General features: G+C 44.4%; 2 protein-coding genes across 2 annotated transcripts in view; both read right to left on the bottom strand.

Moving 5' to 3' along the window:
* Window positions 1–1,174: 1,174 nt before the first annotated feature.
* T265_12635 (hypothetical protein) lies at window positions 1,175–3,711 on the bottom strand (the record flags this gene model as incomplete). Its single annotated transcript, XM_009164717.1, has 2 exons — window positions 1,175–1,555; window positions 3,355–3,711. Coding segments are annotated over 2 exons (738 nt in total), but the record flags the coding sequence as incomplete, so codon positions are not given.
* Window positions 3,712–6,099: 2,388 nt separating this feature from the next.
* T265_12636 (hypothetical protein) overlaps window positions 6,100–27,191 on the bottom strand; it is a gene marked incomplete at both ends in the record, with an annotated part of 49,983 nt that continues 28,891 nt past the window's right edge. The window contains 18 exons of the mRNA XM_009164718.1: window positions 6,100–6,102; window positions 6,541–6,592; window positions 6,876–7,045; window positions 8,128–8,349; window positions 11,194–11,494; window positions 11,707–11,887; window positions 13,051–13,472; window positions 14,456–14,578; window positions 15,612–15,991; window positions 16,774–16,810; window positions 16,948–16,978; window positions 17,884–18,526; window positions 18,634–19,080; window positions 19,217–19,516; window positions 20,936–21,249; window positions 21,476–21,632; window positions 25,884–26,038; window positions 26,284–26,732. Coding sequence (XP_009162982.1) covers window positions 6,100–6,102; window positions 6,541–6,592; window positions 6,876–7,045; window positions 8,128–8,349; window positions 11,194–11,494; window positions 11,707–11,887; window positions 13,051–13,472; window positions 14,456–14,578; window positions 15,612–15,991; window positions 16,774–16,810; window positions 16,948–16,978; window positions 17,884–18,526; window positions 18,634–19,080; window positions 19,217–19,516; window positions 20,936–21,249; window positions 21,476–21,632; window positions 25,884–26,038; window positions 26,284–26,732 — 4,387 coding nt within the window. The remainder of the gene's footprint in view (window positions 6,103–6,540; window positions 6,593–6,875; window positions 7,046–8,127; window positions 8,350–11,193; window positions 11,495–11,706; window positions 11,888–13,050; window positions 13,473–14,455; window positions 14,579–15,611; window positions 15,992–16,773; window positions 16,811–16,947; window positions 16,979–17,883; window positions 18,527–18,633; window positions 19,081–19,216; window positions 19,517–20,935; window positions 21,250–21,475; window positions 21,633–25,883; window positions 26,039–26,283; window positions 26,733–27,191) is intronic.

Genomic DNA, 27,191 nt, shown 5'->3' on the forward strand with positions numbered 1-27,191 from the left:
AAGTGATGCATCATTACCTCGAATCTCAACGTGTGAGTTACGCTACTGCATAAGTAAGTTCTGGCTTCGTCCAAATTTCTTATGAGGTGTGTGGATTCAAAATCACAAACAAACGTTGTACTCGTAATGCGCTACTCATAAGGTTGCTGAATGCGCTACAAGGTTGCTGAAAACCTGTCGACAGCGCACGACCGGTTTAGCCCTTCTTCGGGCTCACCAGGTAGGCGCAGTCCACGAGTGAGTTTCAACTTTATGTTCTACGATATCTCCAATATCGTAGCGACTGAAACGTGAGGTGACCTGGTGCAGCACATTCAGTTGCCTGGAAACATCACAAATGAGAGATTCAGCTGGGTTCCAGGTGACTCTCGAAAAACCAAATTAGTTTGTAAATGAGTGAATTTCGCTAAAACTTGTTCTCCTTTCAACAAGGTAATAAGGCTTGATCACGAATTGCCCACACCTCGAATGTATTCCAAATCCCGAGCACTGTAAACCGGTTTTGGTGACAGTCATGGGCACAACAGTCGACACATGCCAGTGAATGTAGAACCGTTTTAAGAATAAAGTGGAATAAACTTCGGCGCCCACGCATTCTTCAAGGACGTGACTGGTGGTGAAATTTTCTATCTCGGGTGATGTTTATGCTGGTATTTCCAATTTTTTGGTTCTTTCGGCAAGCGATATCCTATTTCATACATTGGGCGAATTCGCGACATCTCGGATGAGGGAGCAAGTTCTAGAATCCCAGCCTGCTGTTTTCACACTCCAAACCGCATTTGCGCTAATACATGCCATTCTTACCCCCTTTCCCAAGTCAGTCCTTCAGATCCCTTTGAGAACCAGAATCCTGACTTATTGCAGTTTGACTACCACATAAGTGAAGTAAAAATCCGAGCACATGAAAACCGGATTTGGAACAACTCTGCACTGAACCGCGTTCTAACCCTCAAAGCTAACAAGAGGCTGATTACAAAGAGTAAAATAGACTACCGTAAATTCTCAAGTACAGACTTGCGCCAACCAGCTTCTACCATACCTCACCTGGGAGGATGAACCGAGATCTGCAAACGGCGCACCAATGGTTTGGACTCCATCATCATCCTGCTTCGGCACGCCACGCACTATTAACCCGTAACTACTTGATTCATAAACGTAGTAGGGGTAAGATGGTTCAGTGTTTAAGGCACAAATTCACTGTGGCTCGAACCCGACCTCTGCACATCGACTTCCCCTGCCTAGGCTTGGGCGACCTTGCAGTATCCCAGCCTTCGTGTTTCCTCCGGGTGGCATAGTAGCTAGGTACCGAAAGGGTGCTACAGCTGAACGATTTTTCCCATATAAACATACGATATTTCACCTGGCCACCACCCGAACTTATTCGGCATCTGGTGAAGTATTCTACGTTTAAAGAAGCATAGAGTGCTACTGACAAGACAGTCACCAACTTGAAAGAATACCTTGCAGAAACTTCTCCGACAGGCGACAAGCGATTTCGCTCTTTGTGGGGCCCTCTAGTTAGGCATGGTTTTCGAGTTTCCGTTAACCGTATGTTCTAAGTAAACACAAAATTGTATGCAACTGGTGAAATACAATTGTCTGAAAATCCCATTGCTGTTAACAGGTAACTCCGTTGAATACCCCGTTTATGATAATTCAGCTGTCTCCTTTTAACACCAATGTACAAATAGGTGTATTTCCACAGTTACCAGCTGTTTCAATAACGAAGATTTTCAGTAGTCAAGCAGACCAAAAGTTATTGACGCGCAGTCGCCTGCAGCCAACGGATAAATAACATGTAAGATGACCTTATTGAAATCCTGCGTGACTACATTCGCAAGTAACACTTGAGGAGTAAAAAAGCTGTTATCTTGCTCCATGCTAATTCCTACTAGGGTAAAAGCCCAGACTGTCCGTACCTCAGTGCCGTTCTGTTGTGGAGGGCTTCGCAACACAGTCCTGGTGCTGAAACCTTGAGTCCTGATCGAAAGTGACGCATACACAATAGAAAACTCAACTGCTCAATCCAGTTTCATAATTGGGTTCGTTTTTTGTTAAACTGAACTGACTGAGCCCACCATTGAGGCTATAAAATTACACAGGACGTAAATATTGGTTGATCTTCAGGCCATGTCTCATTCTTCGTGTCTTTTAGCTGGTGAGACTAAATGAGTCGTTCTTATACTCAGGACCTACAGATGATTAACGAGTATTACTGAAGTGGACACATCCTGCTGCATCCTCATAGTTTTATCGACACGAATTACTGTAACAGAACATCTTAGTTTCTCGCTTGAACGCTGAAATCACCATATGGAACACTTTTCTACGGTATACCCGAAAAGCCCAAAAAACATACCATGTCAAAGAACGCTATTCACCCATCCATGCTAGGCACAGAGTAAAGGCGACCGGTTGATTTCCTTTTCGTAAACATATCCCCAAATGGTGAGCATAATAATAAGCTGAACTGCAGAAATTTAGCGCCGGTCTCAATCACATCTCACAATACTGCAGATGACGCGAACGTATGCACATTACATCAATTTGAGAGTGTATGGGCTAAAACTTGTTCTCCTTTCAACAAGGTAATAAGGCTTGATCACGAATTGCCCACACCTCGAATGTATTCCAAATCCCGAGCACTGTAAACCGGTTTTGGTGACAGTCATGGGCACAACAGTCGACACATGCCAGTGAATGTAGAACCGTTTTAAGAATAAAGTGGAATAAACTTCGGCGCCCACGCATTCTTCAAGGACGTGACTGGTGGTGAAATTTTCTATCTCGGGTGATGTTTATGCTGGTATTTCCAATTTTTTGGTTCTTTCGGCAAGCGATATCCTATTTCATACATTGGGCGAATTCGCGACATCTCGGATGAGGGAGCAAGTTCTAGAATCCCAGCCTGCTGTTTTCACACTCCAAACCGCATTTGCGCTAATACATGCCATTCTTACCCCCTTTCCCAAGTCAGTCCTTCAGATCCCTTTGAGAACCAGAATCCTGACTTATTGCAGTTTGACTACCACATAAGTGAAGTAAAAATCCGAGCACATGAAAACCGGATTTGGAACAACTCTGCACTGAACCGCGTTCTAACCCTCAAAGCTAACAAGAGGCTGATTACAAAGAGTAAAATAGACTACCGTAAATTCTCAAGTACAGACTTGCGCCAACCAGCTTCTACCATACCTCACCTGGGAGGATGAACCGAGATCTGCAAACGGCGCACCAATGGTTTGGACTTCATCATCATCCTGCTTCGGCACGCCACGCACTATTAACCCGTAACTACTTGATTCATAAACGTAGTAGGGGTAAGATGGTTCAGTGTTTAAGGCACAAATTCACTGTGGCTCGAACCCGACCTCTGCACATCGACTTCCCCTGCCTAGGCTTGGGCGACCTTGCAGTATCCCAGCCTTCGTGTTTCCTCCGGGTGGCATAGTAGCTAGGTACCGAAAGGGTGCTACAGCTGAACGATTTTTCCCATATAAACATACGATATTTCACCTGGCCACCACCCGAACTTATTCGGCATCTGGTGAAGTATTCTACGTTTAAAGAAGCATAGAGTGCTACTGACAAGACAGTCACCAACTTGAAAGAATACCTTGCAGAAACTTCTCCGACAGGCGACAAGCGATTTCGCTCTTTGTGGGGCCCTCTAGTTAGGCATGGTTTTCGAGTTTCCGTTAACCGTATGTTCTAAGTAAACACAAAATTGTATGCAACTGGTGAAATACAATTGTCTGAAAATCCCATTGGTGTTAACCGGTAACTCCGTTGAATACCCCGTTTATGATAATTCAGCTGTCTCCTTTTAACACCAATGTACAAATAGGTGTATTTCCACAGTTACCAGCTGTTTCAATAACGAAGATTTTCAGTAGTCAAGCAGACCAAAAGTTATTGACGCGCAGTCGCCTGCAGCCAACGGATAAATAACATGTAAGATGACCTTATTGAAATCCTGCGTGACTACATTCGCAAGTAACACTTGAGGAGTAAAAAAGCTGTTATCTTGCTCCATGCTAATTCCTACTAGGGTAAAAGCCCAGACTGTCCGTACCTCAGTGCCGTTCTGTTGTGGAGGGCTTCGCAACACAGTCCTGGTGCTGAAACCTTGAGTCCTGATCGAAAGTGACGCATACACAATAGAAAACTCAACTGCTCAATCCAGTTTCATAATTGGGTTCGTTTTTTGTTAAACTGAACTGACTGAGCCCACCATTGAGGCTATAAAATTACACAGGACGTAAATATTGGTTGATCTTCAGGCCATGTCTCATTCTTCGTGTCTTTTAGCTGGTGAGACTAAATGAGTCGTTCTTATACTCAGGACCTACAGATGATTAACGAGTATTACTGAAGTGGACACATCCTGCTGCATCCTCATAGTTTTATCGACACGAATTACTGTAACAGAACATCTTAGTTTCTCGCTTGAACGCTGAAATCACCATATGGAACACTTTTCTACGGTATACCCGAAAAGCCCAAAAAACATACCATGTCAAAGAACGCTATTCACCCATCCATGCTAGGCACAGAGTAAAGGCGACCGGTTGATTTCCTTTTCGTAAACATATCCCCAAATGGTGAGCATAATAATAAGCTGAACTGCAGAAATTTAGCGCCGGTCTCAATCACATCTCACAATACTGCAGATGACGCGAACGTATGCACATTACATCAATTTGAGAGTGTATGGAATCCTAATCAGTACTAGAAGGGTAAATTATTGATCAATTATTGTCTGAAATCGACCTGGTTTGTATGCCAATAAATCATGCACGAATTCGGTGCTTGTTTATCTCAGTTGGAAACACATGAGTGAAAATTCACTGGCGGAAACTCCCATGTTGTCTTTCCAATGTTCTGTAATTGACGTGGGAAGAAAACTATCTTGGAGTGAACAATCCGGATTGTTGTGGGACTCAGTTGCTCTTCTACCAGCTGAACAGAAAGATTTGAATTCTTCTCTTATTCCGAAACCAGCTGCGCAAATAAACGGGGTTGCCATGAGAACGATAGCAAAGGAACACACCTACACGTGTGCGGTTAACGTTAGAACCAGCGATAATGCACACTGTGCATGTTTCCTTGAGGAGAACTAATGACGGTAGAATGAGCAAGCCTATTCATACCTTTGTCTCTTTCCACATGTCCGTTAGAGAAGAATGAAAAGAGTGACGTCTTTGGGCAATTGGTCGCAAACATAACGAAAGTCAAACAGAAACGATGTTTTTAAGGGAATCCCGGAAAATGATATCGAAGGAAAGAATGTACTCGAACGATCCAACATTGCAGTACATGCTTGAAAGTCAAGTAGCATTAGGGCGTCCTACGGGGCGTTTTGAGGTCACCTTAGAAACATAACATTATCGGACGCATGTAGTCTTCCTACACTCTTCAGACAGAACGTCAAACAGAGAACGGATTTCGAGAATGTCCAAGTAACAGCACCACAGAAGACTGTTGGACCTCTGGTTGCGGCAGACTACGGATTAACCAAAGAATTGTCAGGTTTAGTCTTCACAACTGATAGAAATGAATTCAGTAAATGTAGCAGCGCTCCTGTCAATCTCGCGGAGGCAATCGTTCCGAACCTTCCTGAGTAGACCCGCCGGGTCACTACAGCCAATACAGAGTAGTAAAGCTCATAAAATGGTACGATGAATTTATTACGTTTAAAAGGGGGGATGAGAACAAGGAAAGTAGCGACGATAGCAGTATTAGTGGTGTCACATCTAATGGGAATAGAGGGATGATGCGGTTTGATGCACGAACGGCTCCGGCGAACTGATTTGGCAGTCAGCGTCATAATAGGACAAGCAAAGTTCATGTTAGATACTCGAATAGACTGGATATCACAGAATGGACAGACTGATGACTGAAAACAAATGCAATTCGACGGTGGACGAGGATGCCCTGATTATCGTATGTGGCGTGTTGTCTGGAAAACGACAAACAACACAGAGAGATTTCTTGCTGACAGGTCGCTCAACTGTAATCTCTTTGGAGAAGCTGGGTAGTATTCAAGAGATTCAGCTGTCTGCACGATCCAATAAGCACCAAAACCGAACGTCCTTGTCACTAAAATGAGTAAAAAAGTAGCGGAAATGAGCGTATCATATCCCAATGGCGATAGAAAAAGGTAAAGATCAACAAGACATTGAATTTGTAGCTAGCACCCGGTATTTGATATGGAGCTCGACCACCATGCTGTGTTAGGACTAGTGGCTCACTAGAGATCATTCAATAGTGGGGAATGAAAGTATTTCAAAGTTCATTTTTCCTGAGGTCACCCCTGGATCCACAGACAAGCAATACAAACCCACCATTAGTTGTTAGTAGGAGCTAGAAATACATAGGATCTTGTAAAACACAATCTGAACTGAACAACCAGGGAACAGAACGAAAGTATGGAACCGTGAGATTTCATATAAACAGTCAGTGAGCATGCTAGTGCGAGGAACGAAGCATATGGAAGGTAAACCTTTAACTGAAACAATGTTAGAATCGGAAACCTACATGAAGCCAAGGATCATTAATGCGCCAGATACGCAGCTGACATCGCTTTTCGCTGAAGGCAATGTAATGAGCAATGAGTTATGCAAGCCACTCACAAAAGGCGCAACAAGCTTGAAAGAGGCCTTGAAAAATAACCATGGGCGTAGTAACATTCGAATTCATCGTAAAATTTCATTCGAAGGTTAACATTACTTTGCCAAAAATCCACTAATGCCCGACCTGTCTGTCCTGACCATAAACGTGGAACGACTGTGAGGTCCCAGGGATTGTCGTTCACGTTATCCAAACAGTGCCCAAACCAAGAAAGCAAAGTTAAGGATGGAGAAATAACTTACCTTCCAGCAGTGAATATACGATCACCATGGGTCCGGATTGCATTGATAGCTCCATCATGAGCGTTGGGTACTTCACCTAAGCAAGTGCAGTCTTCAACATTCCACAACTTCAGCGTCCCAGCACGACAGCCACTCACCAAGTTCATCCCATCAGTTGTTATGGCCAAGCCCTACAAAAGAAGAGGTGGACAAATAATCCTGTGAACTGTCTGTTTGTGGCACGCAGGCGGTAGCATCACTAAAGTTCCCATAAAAGAGTACTTCGAGTTCATAGGCCTTAGAATGATAAATGACTAATGCGATCGGACCCACACATAAGTAAAGTATCTTTTTACGTTTTCAATGATAGAACGATATTTTGAGACCTCGGTAGAACAAACGATGAAGTATAGTGATGACACACGGACGCTAATGGGACCAGCTAAAACCCGTCATCTGGGGCGCGTTCCTCCTTAAGACTATATCTTTCGTAGCATCAACATGCCTGAGAGACTTTTCCGCCATCAACTTATACGCCAATAATGGTTCGCCGGCATCCTATACGAATTTGTCTGTCAGTAGTGGTTGGAGCACTGGATGCCCGCGCAGTTATAATGCCACAAAGGATTCGCGCCGGATCGGTGCCACTGCGGGTAATCATGTGAATTCCACATGAACATAATGATTGGAGGCAGACACACGAAAGATTGCTGACACCCATTGGTCAGCTTAAGAATGGTGACACCGCACTAAACAATCAAGTACTGGCACCCCTGATCAATTCCTCTAAGTTCCGGTAGACCGGCTGTTGCCTCACGATAGAAACAGCACTGGTGTTGCACAAGTTCCACTTTCCTCAGGCGAATTAGTCCATACGTTGAGGAGCTTCATCAGTTTGGTGTTAGTGATGGTACGTTCACGGTGAGTCAATTACCAAAGGATAGTCTCTGTTCAAGTGGTCAGACGGCTAAGTCTAAAATCGAAATCAGTGTTTCCTAAGCTCACACGAAGCGTGGGTCTATATCGTAATTCCTGCCTTCCTCGAGCTCTCCGAAAAAAACCTTTTGCGCCGTTTTTCCCCAGTTGGAAAACAGGAGCCTCTAGTGATGGACAACAGTCATTTTCGAGAATGAATGTTTTGTATCGGGGCTCACAGAAAGTAGGATGGTCCTCGGATGATAAGCATAATGTATCATTCAGGAAACGACCAATGAAAGGGCAGGCTTATTGAGTACAGAATATTAATGTATGGCTCAGAAAAAACAGCACCAACCTCAATCCAGTCTTTGTGTGCTTGCGCCAACATGACTTCTTGACGTCCAGAGCGACCAAGATTCCATTTCTTAATGACGCCGTCGCGTGATCCGGAGAACAGAGTATTCTTATCCAGGGCCAGAGACTCAATACCGTCATAGTGAGGGGGCTCTAAGTCAAAAGTAGGTGTCAAGAGGGCGGACGCATTTGGGCCCACGCTGAAAACCTTGATGTAATGGTCCTGAGTGAAGAAAACAATAGCCACTGATGAATGAACACGCCTGATATGTAAATCGGAGAAACATGGGCGACCGGCAGACAATCGATTATGAATTTATCAAGCACGTAGATTTGTCCAATCTCGTGAGCACATTGAACAAGCATCGATGGACCCTACCCCTATCTTGTTGTGTTCTTCTGTGCGGTTTCTACAAAGGAGTCTTTTAAGAATCGACGGCAGAAGAGCGAGCCGTTTATTCAATTTCCGCACTGATTCAGTGGCTAAAATCACCCACACATCCGAAGGACAGCAGGTGAAAGGATATAACAGACGTATTAGAAAAGCTGGACAAAAGAAAAAAGTTGGGCATATAAATCGAGTCCGCGCACTCTGTCGTCTACCGGACCAGCACGTGCCAACTGAGCTAACACAGGCACTAACTAACTTGGAAGATGCAGTCGATTCGCTACAGTCTCACACGGTCCAACAACCGAAACGCAAACGAGAACACCGATGTCCTCTATGATGACGATAGAGATTAAGTATACTATTCACACACAAACGCCAACTCAGGATGTTTATCTCACAGCTTTCAAGGATATAACATACCGCTCCCCGAGTGTGCTGGATGAGGCAAGTTAGCAATCCAATTGAAGAAGAGCTAAACCATAAACAAGTCAACGTATTGATCAGAGACAGCGCGGAAGTGTAAGGGTCCGATTGAAGTCACCGAAAAAGACAAAAATGATGGTGCTACCTGACACGAAGGATAACCCATAAAATCGAGGGGGGAGGACGCTGCACGCAGAACAGATAAAAGTGAGGTCATACTATGACAAGAAAGTGGATTGTATGGGCTACCGATGACCAATAAATCAAGAAGCTCTTCCTCTGCGACCGTGGTGATCAGCGCAGCAGAAGGAGTCGGAAGGTGCTTTGGATATGCGCGATTCTGTCAGACTTTGGGTGAATTCCTGGAAATCATATAAGATGGGTTATCTCCGAATGCACCAAAGGCGACAAAAGCAGTTGATCACTTAAAATCCCACCAAACTATGGGACCAGGATACTCACCAACAGAATGGACAATCATCGGTAGATAGGTGGAGCAGTGCAATCCATGTGTATTGTGGGAAACGATATCAAAGTAACCTTTTTTTTCTCGATTATCTCCGCTCCCATTCAACTTTCAAGTTCGCAACACATCTAAGTCCGGGCGCCTGTTCGCTCATTTCTTGGTTAATTTTGAGTAATTATGCACCGGACTCGTAGAATATTATGTTGCATGTTGAGAAAGTGGGAAACGCTATTAATGTCAGCATAAAACCTGGGTGTGCAATATCTTCCAATTGCCGAAATATAACGTTTTTTCATCGTTCCCATTAAATTGGACCGAAGTTTAGCCTTCAGATCCCATTACAAGTTCATGACTCCTCTCTTTAGTCCATCCTCTGTATGAGGAGGCTTGTTCTAGATGTATATGGGGCATATCATTATATTCCAGTTTTACGCCGGTTTACATCCATTAAGCCGTATGGATTGACGCATTGTCATGTTCAATTAAAATTCTCCCTACGTAACAGAAGCAAACAATCGGAAGTGACCCGGTATAGGAGGCGATCATGAGTTTTCCGTCTGGTTTACCGGCAAGATGTTCATCATCCATCTCACTAAACACAAGACCTATTGTGACCAGTCTTTACTCAGGTCACGCTAACAACAAACCAGCATCTGGACTGCCTGAGCCGCATTATTATTACTGTACACCTTATTCCTCTACTCATGATTTTATCGAAAATGCTACTAGTGTAACGGTGATGCTACTGATCGGGAGGCACGCGAGTAGTATGTGTTGTTCGTAGAATTTCGCTTTGCGTCGATTGAAAAATGGAATTCTTTTGCGGAATTCGTGGGGCCACTTCGTAACATTTGCTTTTATTTGACCGACGAATGATTGGAGGCAATGAATCTCCAGGAAGTCTCGTTCGGGAGAAGATCTGTGTCCAGTTTTTGTAACTAAGATGCAGATTAGAGTTTTACTTCCTTGTTCAATGGTCTGTAACCGGTCAGTTGGCATTTCCGAATAAATGACTTCGCAGCGAAGGACTTCTTCCTTTCACTAGGTTGAATCTGTTTCATGTGCGTGCTAGACAATCAGAGAAGACCCTTCCAGTCCGAGTGTTTTAAACGCGGAGGACTTTCCGGGCAAGCCTAACGTATAAATGCAAAGTAGTGGGAGTGCTCGCTGTTTAGTTATTTACTACTCTCAGCAATTTCCGGCTAGCACTGGTGTATACAACTTTCGGAAAACCAGTGTAACGGAGTCCACTGAACTCTTACCGAGGGCAAAACTCACCAATGGGTGTCAACCACAATCAGTAACTCTGTAGTTGTGGTCTTGGAGCATCACTAGGTCGAACGCAGCTAGGTAGCAGTGATCGAGTGAATCAATGGGTGTTCTTGATAGCATTTCGCGTTCTCTTAGCACGCGACACGCTCTAGGAGTGGCTACGTAACATCAAATTTCTTGTAAATCCAGTGAAAGACAGTTTGGGAAGGTGAAGTTAACAGGGTGAATGAGATCAGAAGAAAATATCTCGCTCAATAAAACTTTGCATGTTATGGGGAGAAAGGCGAAATCCACGTGGACACCCTACGTAAAGTTTGGGAGCTTTTAAAGCAAGTTCCACCTTTCCATACCATTTAAAAAAAACGCTTGAATTCATTGAGATCTACTAGAAGAATTACAAGTTTGACTGGATAATGAAGATCTTAACTTATAGAGTTAGGACGGTTTTTCTCATGCTTTAGTCCGGAGATGATGCTCATCTATCAGCACCCATGCGTGTAATATTATAAACTAACCTTAGATCCTGTTACCACAGTTAGTTGTGGCTCATCCGCAGACGACAGTGCGGGTGTTTGACCAGCAGCGAGGACCATGACAGGAGCTTGATGAAACCCATGCAATTTTCCCACAGCAAAATAACGCCTGAGATCCCATAATTTCACCGAGTTTGCAGTCGCCAGAAACATGTAGTGTGACAACGCAGGATGAGAACCACCAAGCGCCACATCCATTATGTTCGTTTCACCGGGAGGACAAATATTTTGTCGTCGAGTCACTTTCATTTCCAGTTCACCATCTTGACTGAGACCAGAAGACCTAGAGTAAGATACCAAAGGAAATACTGAGGTTGAACAGGTCAATAGTGTCACGTCATAATGATGATGAAAAAGCATATAAAGACGTTTTGGTCCGAACGGGAACCTTGTAAAAAAAACCGTCCACATGACATGCATCACACACAAGGCGAAAGTTTAGTTTACAACAAATGAAGATAGAATGAACATTAGTCTGTTGATTAACTGACTTACAGCAGGGTTCGTACGCATTTCCTCGCGTCCCGTCTATCCCACACTTTGATAAAGTATGAGCACACAGTAAACACTAGGCCGGTAACTGGACATACACGGACTTTACAGACATTATTAGGATGGTCACGCAGGGTTTCTACCTCCTCCATTGTCTCCAGATCCCAGATTTTTGCAGTCCGATCTGAAGAGTGAAATGAGATAAACAAATTACAGCAATACAACGAACCACTTGGTTATGCATTGGGTATTATGACCAGCACCTAGGCCTGCTAAAGACGCTATAGGGGGAAAATGAATCATGCGGGTGAGGCTAATGGAAAACAACCTCAATTTCCAAACCAAACATTCACTCAAATCCAAAGCCCGAAGCTTATATAACAGATATATATCAGCTTTCACATCAGATAATTTTTCACGACTGACAATCGGTTAGGATAGAAGACTAGACTAACCACGATTAGATGTATCGTCTAAGTTCACAAGTGATCAGAGCCCATGCATTCCAAAACAAGTGAGGAATCTGCATAAATTCGGTGAATGGTGCTTAATACGATAGTAATAAAGTGCAATTGCTAACCAGACAATTGTGTTACAAAACCTTATACCCGGGAAACCGCAAAATGGCAAGAGGCCAAGTGTAGCCGAACTAATCGGGAACAAAAAACTGTCAGTAACGATGCAGCCATGCCCTTACTGGGTAAAATATCAACCAATCGGAACTGAGTATTTTTAGCTCGGTGCTTTGCACCCCAACACGAAGATTCAAGCAGGACTGTGTATGGGAACTTAAGAGCACTCTATGAATAAACATGTGGCGAGCTTTCTTTACCTACGTGAAACAGTATTTCAGGCTACTATACCCTTTGAAACATCATAGCAGATGGAACATCAACCATTTTCAACCGGACCCTGTCGCGATGCTGCTGACAAGATAATTCATCCACTCGGAACTGATGAACTCATTAGCAATCGTCACCTTCCTTAACAACCCATGGAAATACTATCAAGACCCAGAAACGACCGACCCAAAGGGATTCCACGATAAGCTTCCACCTAGTTTTTTAGATAAGAACCGTCTTCGCGAGTGCTGAACAAACTAGCAAAAGTCAGGAAAATCGATTTTTTGCCAACACAGCGGAAACCACAGAAATGCAGACGAAATGCGAAATGTTTGAACTGCTTCCACAGGAACTTTGTCAAAATAAGACTAGTAATTTCTTCTTTTACTCATTGTTAGCGAATGAGTAAAGCGGTGGTTAACTGATGGAGAAGCTAACAAGTTAACTTAACAAATATGGGGAGCCTGATATGAGCAGTATTGCAAACCGAAAGTAGGAGGAGTACCTTTGCTACCGGTTACCATCAAGTTTCCAGCGATCTCGACATCTAGTATAGCGCTCGAGTGTCCACGAGCAATATGTGTGCACTCCATCGGGACACGGAAACTAGCGGAAGTTTGGAGTGATTGCCCCGGTAGGTTCCCACCGAAGGATGTCGTCGAAGTACTGCACGTAGTAAGTGCTGCTGTGCTGGGTGGTTGTTGCACAGACAAGTTGGCGAAGAAAGCAGCCAGCGGCTGGTTGGACGTGGACGACGGTACACCGTTCGCGGATACAGTCACTGATGCAGCCGGACTTGTGGTGGCGGGTTCAGCTAGCCGGTAGGATGCTGGTGGGCTATGAGAGACACTGACAATGTTCGCTGAAATGCCGGAGGTAGGACTGGGAGGAGCAGGAACACTCCTTTGCAATGGTTGTATGGAACCACTGAAAAAAAGAATATGGGTACGCTATTCGTAGAGCGAAGTGAAAGAAGTATGGTCGGCCGAGTTGGATGAAATCGGGTAAACAACTATTATTCGTGACTACTGAGTCAAGAGACAGTAGTGAAACGAGGCAACCTACAGCTCATGTATTACTAGCTGTAAAGATGGCTTATCCGTTGCACGCCTAACTCTCCGCAAATGATTGGACATAATCCAGGCCAGCTTTGGAAACAAAAGAATCGCTATTAGCCTGGAGAGTGCAGTTTGTTGAGGAATGCATAGAAAACTAGGCAAGCTGTACTACAGAATTGATGAGGGTGAAATTCGGACTTGGACTTTGCGCATACACGAACTGTGATGACAGGTTGACATCAAAGAGAGTTATTATAGCTCAGAAAAGAACTAATTTGTACTTTGGGGAATACACATGCAGCATATTTGAAGCTACAAAATAGAAGTAGCCCATCCCTTTGAGGGAGATCTCATAGTGCAAGGATGCCGTTTAGGGATGTAGCACCATTCGACTGTTTCAGCAGTCCACGCACTAACATTTATCTAGGTGCATCAGCAGGCACAAGTATCACCATACAGTCTAGTACGATTACATGTAACAAAAGACCAATGTTCCGGTAAGATAGGTTAATATCAACTGAGGCATTATTAGCATGAACCTCGCAAAGTCTGTGCACTTTACAGCGACTGCTTCATTAGTAGTCACTTTGAAGTGGAAATGCGGCTGGTCAAATACTGAGGAAATTTGGCATGACTTAAAAGAGACGATACCCCAAGGGAGCACGGGAATTAAGCAAACCCGACAATTAAATAATCCAGGCACAGAACTTAAGCCATGTTATTTGTTACACAGGTATCGGCTGCCAGAATAGCCCTATCATTAAATGATGCCCCAAAACGGAGGAAAAACTTGGTACACACAAAACGTCCCCAACGTCTTGCTTCTAGGACTGATTTCTATGAGAAACTTACCGACTCGGATGTGGTGAGCTGGACATGCCACTAGTCAGCCGGTTGAAAACATCAATGTCTGTATTGCCTTGTACGGCTGGGCCAGACTTCACCTCATGCTTAGCGTTAGTATCGGGGACCTCACTGTAAATTAACAAAGTGAAATTTAGCACAGACACTAAAGTTTCTCCCATATAAATTAAATAATATGACTTGTTTGTATAGACGAAATATCAGCAGACAGTGTTAGTCATAAAAAGAAAACTTACACCAAGCGTAGTCCAGCTGAGCAATTAGTCGTTATTTTCTCGATATGGTTGGTCAAAGTTATTGAGCAAAAGAATCTCTGCCCATTCATGTGCGATAAACAAGATGAGCAAAAAGTTATGCGACAAAAATACCGATGCTGATAAGTAGTGTTCGGGCTTAATGCTTACACTAGGAAGTGATACCCAAGTTAATGAAGGTGTGGTCAGACCCGAAAAAAGAATGCGTGGTGAGCAATTAATCTGATTATTCACCAGCAGCTCGACTAACTCAACGTTTGGTTCACGCATCTTCGGAGAGTCCTCAAGAAGGAGGACGATGTCCTTCCGTATCCGTTTTTTACAGCCGAATCCCATCTATAGAGAGCAGTCCGCTCGAAAAAGAGCCAGCTTACGCAAACAGTTCTCAATCTGGAGTGGATCAGTCACCTGAGTAGTTCAAACATGAATAAAGGAGAAGGAATAAACCATAAGGACGTTATTGTTCCACTGGTCAGATTGACATTAGTACATATCTTGGGTCAAGGATGAAGTCTATCCAACAATCAGCAGTGAATGTGGAGGACGCTCCTGTCCAACCAAATCTCTTTTGAAAAAGGTTTCCTTTCGAGAGCATGCATGATTTTAGTTATGCATAAGCAACAAATAACCATGCAGGGGGTAAAGCATACAGTGGCGAGAGAATAGAGGATTTCTCCCAAACAGACCACATACGAGTCTAGAGATGTTTCGATTGCTTATTATAGCGTACTAAAAATCATATTGTGACGAATCGGCTTCGTTATTTAGACGAACAACATTATCCGTTCCGGGAACCTTAAACTATTTCTTCGTATTCACCAAGAGGTCCAATTAGTTTGTTTCCATAGTCAACCGAATAAAAATGACGTCACATGACTAGAGAGACTCACTTTGTCGACGTAGTTTGCGAACCCAATGTAAAGGAAGCTGACATGGAACTCGGTACACTGTGAACTATTGGAAGGTTTTGGCGCATCGAGCTCGCGGGCTGAACACATTGCGTTGGGACACGACGACGAACAGCTGGAGATGGACCGGCACTGAGAGGAACAGTCTGGCTCCTGAGTACTGACGTGGAATCAACGCTAGGGGTGTACATCAATTGGGCACCGGTGGTGACAAATGGTGGAAGGGCTGTGCGTGCTCGGCGGAGAAAAACGCTACTCGACGGTGGAGGCATTATATCGGGAGCTGAAGAATCAGGACCTGGAGGACCTTGTGTTGACGACAGTCCAAGCATATCTTGTGGAAGCAGCACTCTGAGTCGAGCCTGATTAGGAGCGAGCAAGCATAGTGTAACACTCAATAGTAAAACCTGTGCAACACACAAGACTGGAATTCATGTACTGGCTAAGCTACCTTTGCTTCCTTTCGTAATGTGTTTCTCCTAAACACAAATCACAACCAACTGGTCAACGCCAGTAGGAGAAATATATACATCTGTCAGCATGGGTGTTATTCCAGGAGATAAACGGCACCTCCAGCCCTTGACAATCACGAAAATCAAATGTATGCTTCAAAACCGCTACAATGACTTGAATTCCAAACAATAAGCTCTGTAGTAAATCATGAGTAGGTGCATGTGGAGCCAAACGCCATTACAAATAACGACCTGGTTGTCGCAAAGTTAACTGATAAGTAAGCTGATCAGTTTGGCTGTATTGAACTACCATGGGCTAGTAAGGGAGCGCCGCCCGCCAACAAAAAAGTTGCTTTTACTCTACATTGCTTGAAAGTCATTCTTTAAATTAAAGCATGTAGGCTTCGTGAAGCAGAAGTGTTTGGCAGCTGCCATTCCAGAGAGAGTTTAAAATGCGCTGAAAATGGAAAAAAATTGAAATTTTCTACCGCAATAATTGTTCATTAGGCAATTTGATATATGGCGGAGAATTAACGCAGCATACCGCATCCCAGCTATTGGCTTGCCTACTTACAACCTAACCTAATCGAAATCAAGTTTGTTGGCTGGAATCTGTTGCCGTTAGGCGGGGGGTAACGAATCGGGTGGTTGGTAATGTATACTAGACAAGAATGAACCGGAGTGCAGATTACCTTTATTGGACGACCTGACGCATCAGCAGTGTCTGGTCTGAAAAGGAAGGAACAGAGAAATTGATAGTTGCCCAAGTAGAAAAAACAGCATGCGAGTTGGAACACGGCAAAGTTGAACAAAACAGGAAAGTGTTTGTAGCGGATACGACTAGTTGGCGAACAAACCAAACATACCTGTCTGATCCAGGCTCTTCTGTTTCCGAGACTGAAATAAAGATAAACCTGATCACGAAAAGTTTCCGTGAAAAACACTAGACAGCACACCTAGTAGGAAAATGAATATAGCTTAACCCGTGAAAATAAGTGGTCCACACAATGAATCAAGTGGTGCCCCGACGGGTGTTCTCCCCAGTCCCAAAAGCTAAACGTCAAAGTAGCCAGGCGATAAGACGACATATTCAAACTAAACGGAAAAGTTCGCCCTCAAACAATTTATTCGGCCGTTCGCTACACCAAAGACTAAATGACTCCCTATGTCGTTAACCGATCAGACTCAAATAACGTTTTGGTTCATACAGTGGCGATCGAATCACTAACCTTTAGCAAAACAGCTGTAACTGTCTAGTCAAGTCCATTTTCGCAGTTCGATAAACCAATCAAATCTCACTTGACCCTAACTTTGATTACATGCTCCACTGTGCAAGTTCACTGTGGCGTTTTTGGATGACTGTAGACCTAATCCCGATCAGATGGTACTATCCTGTGTAATAAAGAGGGCTGCACACCGTAGGAAGCACTTTTTGTAAGGCATTTCTTGTCGCGTGTCGGAAGTTATTTGTTCTTGAGGAGCATCTTACAGTAGATTTTCATGAGTCACCACAGCTAGCTGTTTCAGCGGAGATGGCTGCTAATTAGAGGAACTAACGTGGTAGGAGTAGTAAAATCTGAAGACAAAACTAAAAAAAATAAGGTTGATTCGAAATCAAAACGAAGGTTAGCTGATCCATCGGTGCGTAGAAAAGATGGGACAACACTGCCTGACAGCTGGAGCAACGGTGACATGACCATACGAAGACAACATCAAACTCGCCATTCTGAACATCTTGACATTATGAGGATGTAGTTAAATTGCAATGCAACACAACAAGGAGCACAAGAGCAATCACTCACAATGCCGCCTAGATGACCGAGAAAAGCCTGAAGGTTCCATCGTTGCGTACATAGATTGAGACATTAGGTCGTTCGCACGATTCGATGCAGATGACCAGTGATTTTCATTTCTCTGTTCTTCGTCAGACGAGTCATCGGAAGAGATTGGGGCGGACGACGTAACACCAGTAACCGAGCAGCAATCGCAAGTGTTTCCGGTCATTGGACCATGATGCGGACAGATGTTCACGTTCTTATTCGACTCTGAAGAACCGGCTACTGAGATGACATTGTCCACAGTGTCCAAGGGTAGTCCAGCATGTTGCATTGCTAATCGGAGCACCTCCAGTTCCTGTTGACGCTCTTGTTCCCACACTGAAAGAGTGGCTCGTAGCTGGGCTTCGCTGAGCCGTAGACGATTTACTTGTAATGCGCGGGTAATTGTATCCTCATAAAGCTGACCGAGAAGAAATCGTGATTCGGACAGTGTACAGTTGGCAAACAATGTGTGGACCACTGCTGAACGCGCAGAGACGAACTTCGCACGCGAAGCTGGAGCAGCATTAGCAATTTTGGGACCAAATTTGTCCAGTTCAATTATGCTCGTCTGGCACTCTCGGATGGCCTCCTGAACCGAATCCAACTGGGCAGTTACGTTACGGATCTGAATAGGGACAAAAAGATGTGAGTTGGTGAGATTTAACCAACGGTACGAATAGCGGGGCAGATGAGCTTCTTACGTGTGAATGATATATCTAAGGAGGAACTAACCTGCTCATCAAAGGCGGTTATACGGGTAATGTCCTCCTGTTCCGGTTCATCTGGTAATGCTTCCTCAACCCTAGCCCGACGGCGTTGTAATCGCTGTAAGCGACGACTTAAGTGCTCACGTTCACGGATCCAAGTCTGAAGATCATGTTCAAGTCGAGATGAGGTCTGGCGTCGCTGCACTTCTAGCTCCAATTGTTTCACAATGTGAGTCCACTTTGCTTTAACTGAGGTGGAAGGCTGAAGGCGTACATTAATTCGACCTTGGGCAGGCATCTGGTCGTCAGCATGCATACTCGTAGACATGAGGTTACCTGCTGCCTGACGACGCATGCTTGCTGTGTTCCGAGGAGAACTAGTTCCTCCGATGTAGCTTCGGGTCATGCGACTAGAGGCCATTGAAGACAGCTGACGCTGTTGCGCTAGCGTTTTTCGCTTCAATGCTTCCAACTGAAACATGTTCAAAAATAAGATAAGTCCAGACAACACTGACAGTGAGAGCTGGGTGAGTGAAATAGTGTCATGAAATGTGATGAAGTAGAGCAGAGAGAAGAATTCTGACTGCTAAACGAAACTAAAGTCTTACCTCAGCCTGCTTTTGCTGCAAGGCACGTTCCTTTGCACTATGAGCGGCTTCGAGACTGCGGATCTGGTGGTCTGCTTGTGTTTTGGCTCGTTTCAGCTCCATCACTTGCCGAGCCGAAGTGACCTCCAGCTGGCGCGTTCGCCTGGTCTCTTCTTGCAAACGTTTCGCTAGGTCGACTTTGTACCGCCTTAGTTCTTCTAGTTCTTTACGAAGCTGACGAAGTTCATCGTTCTTCTTTGCTTGTTCCCGCTCCAGACGTGTATGGTCGCTTTTTGCCTGCTGCAGCTGTTTTAACGAATCCTGAGGGAATATTTGAAAAAAGTCGGAACAGTGCTAGTGAGGACAGATGGAATACATGTGGAATCGTTGAGAATTTGCCAATAGCGCACCATATAGGACACTGGAAACAATGGTTTGCGAATTCGGGCCATAACAGTACATTGAAATTGGGTTACTTGACATGACCAAGCAGATAAATTCGCTAAAAATGTGGAGAAGACTTTGACTGACAAAACAATACATTAAGGTTAGGTTAGGCGCCCCGTGTTCATTCGTCTTACAATGAAAACACTGAGCTGTTAGTTTCCGATGAAAGTAAAACGGCTCGACTGAGTGCCTAGGAGGTTTTCACTGGTGTCTTAGACATATCCGTAAGAAGCAAGAAGCGTTGGTCACAATGTACACCATTCATCACAAAAAATGTCAAAAGTTCGTATCCAAATACTCTGCGTTGATGGCATTTTGCTTTCGATGTTACGGAAATCGCAGATGCAACACCCCCCACCGGATATTGCAAACGGTAACACCAGTTCTGATACGAGTGCTTCAATGGGAAACGAGTAAAAGGTGCGAAGCAGAGGGATTCATTCTATCATTGTCACTTTTCAGAAACTCAAGTAACCTCCCTATAATTCAATATGATGTAATAAATATAATATATCATATTATATCATAATATAAGTAGGAGACCTTAGTTTCTACTCAAGTGGCGCTGTAAAACAGGGACCAAACACGCTCGAAACTTTGGTGAGACGAAACCACAGTTTTACTTTCAATTAAGATAATATCTGGGAATTTGCTGATGTGCTCCCAGTTAAGGTCTGCTAATATTATTGCAAGGCTTAAGGCTTTTTTCCATCATTGCTAAAACCATGAGGTAGCCTGCACCACTGTATTACTTTCTACCTCTTCAAAATCGGAAATAAATCGATAAATACCTAGGTAGTTTTCCTACCTGAAAAACTCTTCGCGATACTATGTGGGTATTTTGGAAACTTCCAGCCTATTCAGATCCCAACTGCAAAGCAACAGCTCGAGAAATCGAATTCACTGATCTTGCTCTCTCGGAATGGGACATAAAAAACGAATATCCAAAGAAGCTAAGGAAGTGGAGTGTCAGAATTGTTTAGGGTTGTAAAAATAACTGCGAAAATTTTGGATGTCTTTGGCCCCCAACCACCCGAGAGTAGTGACTCTCGGGTGGTCGGTAAAATTGCAAAATATGGCAGGGCACCGATATTAATGACTTCATTGACAAGGTTCCTAAAGAGACCGTTTGTGTGTTTGGGTGTCTAGCGATTAAACATTCAGCATTAAACATTCCCCCATCCGATTTTCCGTTGCTCAGGAACTTGACAAATTAAAACCGCGCAGCGGCGAATGCAAGAATACAGCAGTTTTTGGCTACTTTGATTAGTTAGATGAATGGGGCCAGCCTACCTGAAGCGAACTCAGTTTCTTCTGGAATTCCTCCTGAGTTCGACGTAACCGCTCCTCCCCGATGTGTTCCAAATTGGCCAAAACCCTGTCCCGTTCTTTTTCGGTTTCTCGAATGCGCGTTTCCAAATCATTCAATTTTCTTTCATAGTGCTGTCTTAGATGATCGAGTTGCGCTGCCTTCGCCTGTAATTCCGCCAGTAGACGTTGTTTTGAATCGATTTGTGAGGAAACCCGCGCAATACTCTGGTGTAATTGTGCTTCATTCTCGGTGGGGTCAGCCTGGTGGCTGGAATCATCGCTATCATCGTCACTGTCTGCGGTTGAAACAGCAGGCGCGAGTGGAACAACGAACAGAGGGAAACGTGATGAAGCTTTAGTAAACTTCACACTAACCAGGACTACATTATGCCTGAGGGAGCATTATAACCAGGCAGCACTCCAATTGCTTTAATCATGTCAAAACGAACCACTCAAGAATAAATGCATAAAATGTTTAGTTTCAGGAGAACACGCGAAGTGAAAAAACATGTGGAAGCATACCATCAGAACCGGAAGAATCAGATGAAGATTGTACATCTGAGGCATCCGACAATGTACCATCCGCGTATTTTTCGGTTGCTTTAATACTGTGAGTCAACCCGTCTTCATCAACTTGCTCCCCTAGAAGCGTTGCCTCTAGTGCGTCTGGGTCTTCGTTCTGTGTATAAAAAATGCGCAGATATCGAAAGCAACAATGGGTTTGTTCATTACAGCAAATGTTGGTGAAGATCAAAGAAAGCCACAGTAAATAAGCACTCTCACAACATGTCATAGTGATTACCTTCTTCTACGATAGTGTTGGGGATACGAAAGAAGATTCGGAGAGTTTGTGTGACCGGTGCGGTCCGCCTTCAAGTATGGGTCTATATCCCCTCAGCTGCACCTGGCTGGAAACACTGTAAGCAATGGCATTAACCGATGTCAGTGACGTTCGTGTTGGCAGTTTCTCTCCAGATTTTCTGATTGAGCGCACCAGGTCACTCGTCCAATCTTTTGTCTTCTTTTCACTTTAAGGCTGTAAGTTATGTTTTGTGGTTGTACAACTGTGAAGCATCAGTGTCAACACTGATGTTGCCGTTTTGATGATGATCATTTGTTATGCATTTTGCATATTTTGGAATCACGCGATGCGTGGGACGAATCAACCTTACGGTACCTATCTGCTGCACCTCCGTCCTAACATTTAGTTTTCCCTAGTACCATTGCATGCTTTATTTTTTCTAAGGTTGCATGTGTTTTCAATCTCGAGCCAAGAAGCCTGTTAAACTGCTGTGTTTCGAATGTTATTGAAGATTATCGCCAGGAAGGTGTCATTTTTTGGTTAACTGCGCACGGTTGCCAAAAAACGTGGATTCATACATCTTTTGGTGGGTATGTGACAGAGTTGGAGACTGAGGCATGCAGGGAATTACTAGAACGACAATGAATGGTGCCAGGTTCAGCTCTTAGTACCGTTGCCAAAACAGTGTTAAATCAAAAGGTACGAAAGTCCAGAGACCACTGGAATAGAGCTGCTGAATCACAAGGGACATGCACACCAGGCCATGGTACGGATTTGTTTTGTTATGTGGTTGTGAGACAGCCTGTGCAAGCAGTCGAACTGCGACATCCTCAGGTCTTTCATGAGCAGAGTCCCAGAACCTTAGCTCGTGTAGGCTGTTGCTGGTGAGTCCGCAACCAGGTAATCATAAAACGAGTATTCGGACTTCAATCCAAGAGTGTGTCCAGCATCAAAGGCTACAATGTTCTGGTTATGCATTGCGCATCCTGAATCATCGTTTACCAGGAAGGAGTGCTCAATTTAGTGGCGTAAGCAGAGGTGGTCAACCTTCCACCTGGTAGAGGGGTATGAAAGTGATTGAGAAAAGTTCAGTGAGTCGGTACTACTGGCCTTCCGTGATAGGGCCCGGGTGACTCCCACCCCATGCAACGGATAACGAAAACTCAGGAGATAGAGAAGGTTTTAGCTACCGGAAGCATCCGCGCCCTATACTAACTGATACGATCGAATGACCATAGAAAAGCAACATTGTACGAAACGGTAAGTGAAAAGGGCGGCTCATTAATTCACTCACAAACGCATCGAACAGATAAGTTGGCCTCCTGCAGCACAGTCTCTGGATATACTGCATACGGGTCGAATGGAATGTGGAGCAAACGTGTATCCCATAAATTCTTGCCCCTCCTACTGTACACCAACTACCGCAGATTCATAAAGGTTTACGAGAACCTCTCGCTTGAACTCACCACATCAAATGGTGTCAGATAAGGCTACCATTTTTCACCTTTTCTCTTCAACTTCGCCAGCCCCTTGGACGAAATGCCTCCAGGGCATTCGCTCATCAGATGACATAGCTCTTCTCGGATCCATCCTGATGCAGAAGACACTAAATAATCTAAATAATTCTGCCTCACGGTTTGGCACGCGCTTGACACCTGCAAAGTGTAAAGTGCTGCTTCAGTACTGCGTGGGCTCGAACCCCAATCTCACGCTTGCAGATGAGCTGATTGGAGTAGTAGACGAATATGTCTATCTGGGCAGCCATATCAGTTTCGATGGTCTAGCCAGAGATGATAGTTCCATCCGGATTGGGAAGGCCAGAGCAGCTTTCATGAAGTTGCACAACCTGTGGCGTAAGCATGACATCAACTTATCCCTCAAAGGTAGTGCGTTCTATGTTATTATTCGGGTCAGAAACCCGGAGGCTGAGCTCTGAGAATGTCAAGAAACTTTCAGTGTTTGACGACTTCGAAGAATTGCTTGCGTTTGGTGGGAACAACAAATCAGCAGTGCTGAGGCACACCAAATGGTTTTCGGAAGAAATAACTCATCCACCATAGATGTACTGATCACAGCTTGCGTTGGCCAGACAGCGTGCTCCCCGAAGATCCAGGTAGCCAGGCAGCAAAGTATCAAAGCCGTTATCAGCTAATTCAGCTGTGCTGTCCGTCGCCGTCTCCCCGGATGGGGAAAACGAAACGAAACACATCAATCGTTAGAGACATTGTCCAAAATGGATCAGTCGCGCGCTCAATGGCGTTTATGCATCCAGGCTGTTGCCTCCGGTGCATAGCTCCATATCCGATCTCCCCAGTGAAGAGTACACTGATACCCCCGTATCTACACACCAATTCTAACAGCTACCAGATCCAATGCGTATCCGTCCACCCCACCTATCTAAATCATCGGCGAAGAAAACTACGGCAGCTATAGCCGCGATACCGCAAGTACGCAATTTACACAGTTGAAGATGATTCAAGGTATGGTGGTTTACCGATGTCAACAATGTTGTCCTAGACGATCGTCCTAGGCTAGGTCTCTTCCACCATTCACTTTTATTCTTTCCTTCAAAATACGGCTTTCGAATAAATTATGGCTGTACAGTAGCAGCGCACTATCGTTGAAAACTACCATGAGATTGGCATTGGGTAACACAACGACCGGTATCTATCTGTTATACAAATGACGGTGAATACATGGATAGGGTATGACGAATGACAGCTGTTTAGAACGACCATCGTGCAGATGAAACAAAACATGACTAATAGAAACTAAAATTATGGACCGTTCATAATAGGTGCAAGTGTGGTGACTTCACAGCTGTTGTATGATTTTCCTCCAAAATGACCACAGTCCACATTCAGCGTCCATTATATCTAGCCATGTTCCGTACTGAAGTGGTGCACCACTATTCATTTTAACAATGTTTAAACGGACCAAAAACATTCGCATGGATATCACGGTGCATACGATGCAGTAAGCTGTTCGAAATTCTAACCCTCAACATCTTCCTTCATATTCACCGTCCTGTTTCCACTGCACATTTATCCGTTAAAATGAACACTTTCTCTCCGGAGAAAAAACGAATAATGTGGACTACCACCACACCAAGACGGGGAGCAAGTTTCCCAATAAGTAAACACAAATACCCTTTTGCACGTTCTGCTTAGCCATGTGGTGATTCAAGTTTGGCCTTGTTGAGTGGCCACGACAGGCAAACCGAAGAGACTACCAAAAAAGGCCACGTAACAGCCATTCCTAGGGGGTCGCCCCCAGCTTCCTCGGAAATTCGCATCGCCTCCCCCTTAGTCACAAGCTAACAGCAAAATACAACCACCGGGCATCCCACACAAGCGCAAGTGAGCGAAATCCGTCTCCGATTCTTAATGCGGCACGCCCACAATGCTCGTATCAGGTTAACGAACCAATCATATAGTATCATATAGCTCGTGTCTGTCTGTCGTCATCTGTAGCAAACGCTTGGGCTGGTGGGTGTCCAGAGCGTCGAACATCAAATGTAGACTTATCGATCACAACGATCACTAGGCCGTCGTTTGGATTACGTCAATCCTACCGGGGCAAGGTTCCGTCCCTAGGCTCAAGCACATGCATAACATTTGCTTGTGTAAAAAGAACGCGGGGATTCTAAACGAGGAGAGTTCCATCATATTTTCAAGCAATTGAAAGGAGTGCAAGCTTGAGCGATAAATGCAGTGAGAAACGAGACCCCTGTCATTGTGCGTTGGGAACCGAATGTAATAGCGGCAGACTTTTGAGACCAGAAAATAGCCTAGGAGATCAACCAGAAGTCGTCTCTTGGGAAGGGTGATATGTCTATAGAGGGACAGCTGAAGAGGTAAATGTATCTAAGGAAGGTGAGGAGGAATCCGATCGACGATAACAGCGGAAGATCGTCGAAGCACGGACGACAAAATATTCTGTTTATCTAACAAGTATCGCCTTATGGTATTATGACAGGACGAACACATCAGTATCAGTGTATCGATGGAACCGGACATCCTAAATTCACATACCTCGGATTTTAATTACGAATGCGAGTCACATTATTGATGTATCGGTCAGAAGTACAAAATATATACGAAATAGGCGGAAAATTTGATCTAGTACCTCCATAGCAAGATGATCGCATAAGTTGATTGCTGTTTCGTCCCCGGCACCGTAGCGTTCAGTGAGTTCATCCTCTTCGAGATCGGTATAGCATTCTCCATTCATGGTTAGATCTTCGGAATTTTCGCGAAGTTTGTCATCCTCCTTTACAGCACCTGAAACAATCGTAATGAATAAATCAAGGAATAAAGGCCTGCAAAGTGCCCATCATCTATTCGGAGCACCTGCCTAAACGACAACAATCAACAACCGATCGCTCAGATAAACACTTCCACAGCAAAGCAATCAAGAGGACACAGGTGAATCACCGTGTAAAAGTTAAGCGAAGCAATAGAATGTTCGAATTTGTTCAATTTTCTACTAAAACATTTTGGTGCAATAATTCCATGAGAAAACATACCGGTTTCGTGAGTTTTGATTGCGGCTGAATCAGAGGGTGGATGGGGTTCACCATTTGGTGTTAAATCATTGAGTGGTTTTCGAGCATCAATCACTGGACCCTCTTGTTGCTGCTGTTGGGTCTTTTTGCTTTTTGACTTATTGCGCCTATGTCGACGACGATGCGATTTGTGTCGGCCGGACTCTGGAACAGACGATGCTACTATCATCGTTGACTCCAATCCAATGTCATCATCCAGGTAAGTATTGGCAGCCGACAGTCCGGCTTCCGCGGCCGCAACTGTGCTGGTGTCTAAATCGGGGAATTCGCTGTTACTCAGAGCTACGCGGTTCAATGGACCAAAGTTGTTGGCGCTCGAAAAGCCCAGGCGCCCAGGCTGACAGGGTGAAGTGTACGTAAGCGGTCTTTGACTGAATTCAGCAAGCGCTTCGGCTTCCGCTAACTTGGTCCTGAATTGAAAATAAGATGGCTGGTTTCCAGTAAGTGTGAAAATGGCGTTTTAGTGTTGCTCGACTGAAGTGAAAACACAGAGTTGTAAGCATGGTAACCAGAAGTCAACAGTGCTCGTGAAGATTCGAAGTCAGAAGGCTGACTTCAACTAGTTACGAAATGACCAACCCAAACAACCAAAGGTTGAAAATCAACGATCATTTGGCAAATCATCCAGTCATGAAAAACCAAACCATGCGGAAGAGTCTTACCGATTCTCTCCACAACTAAAACCTAAGCTTATGATAGGAGCCAAAGCCACGAAGAAAGTCAGCAGGAAGAAATTAGCGAACGGTTGTGAGCAACCAAGAGGAGAAGAGAACATCTGATCACTGACCCGAAAGGTTGACGATCGAGCAAAATACGGGATTTCAACAGACCTTCACATAATCCCTATCACTTCATTTGGGATGCTTTGG

The sequence above is a fragment of the Opisthorchis viverrini genome (genome assembly GCF_000715545.1).
Source record: "Opisthorchis viverrini unplaced genomic scaffold opera_v5_8, whole genome shotgun sequence".
Taxonomy (NCBI): Eukaryota; Metazoa; Platyhelminthes; class Trematoda; order Opisthorchiida; family Opisthorchiidae; genus Opisthorchis; species Opisthorchis viverrini.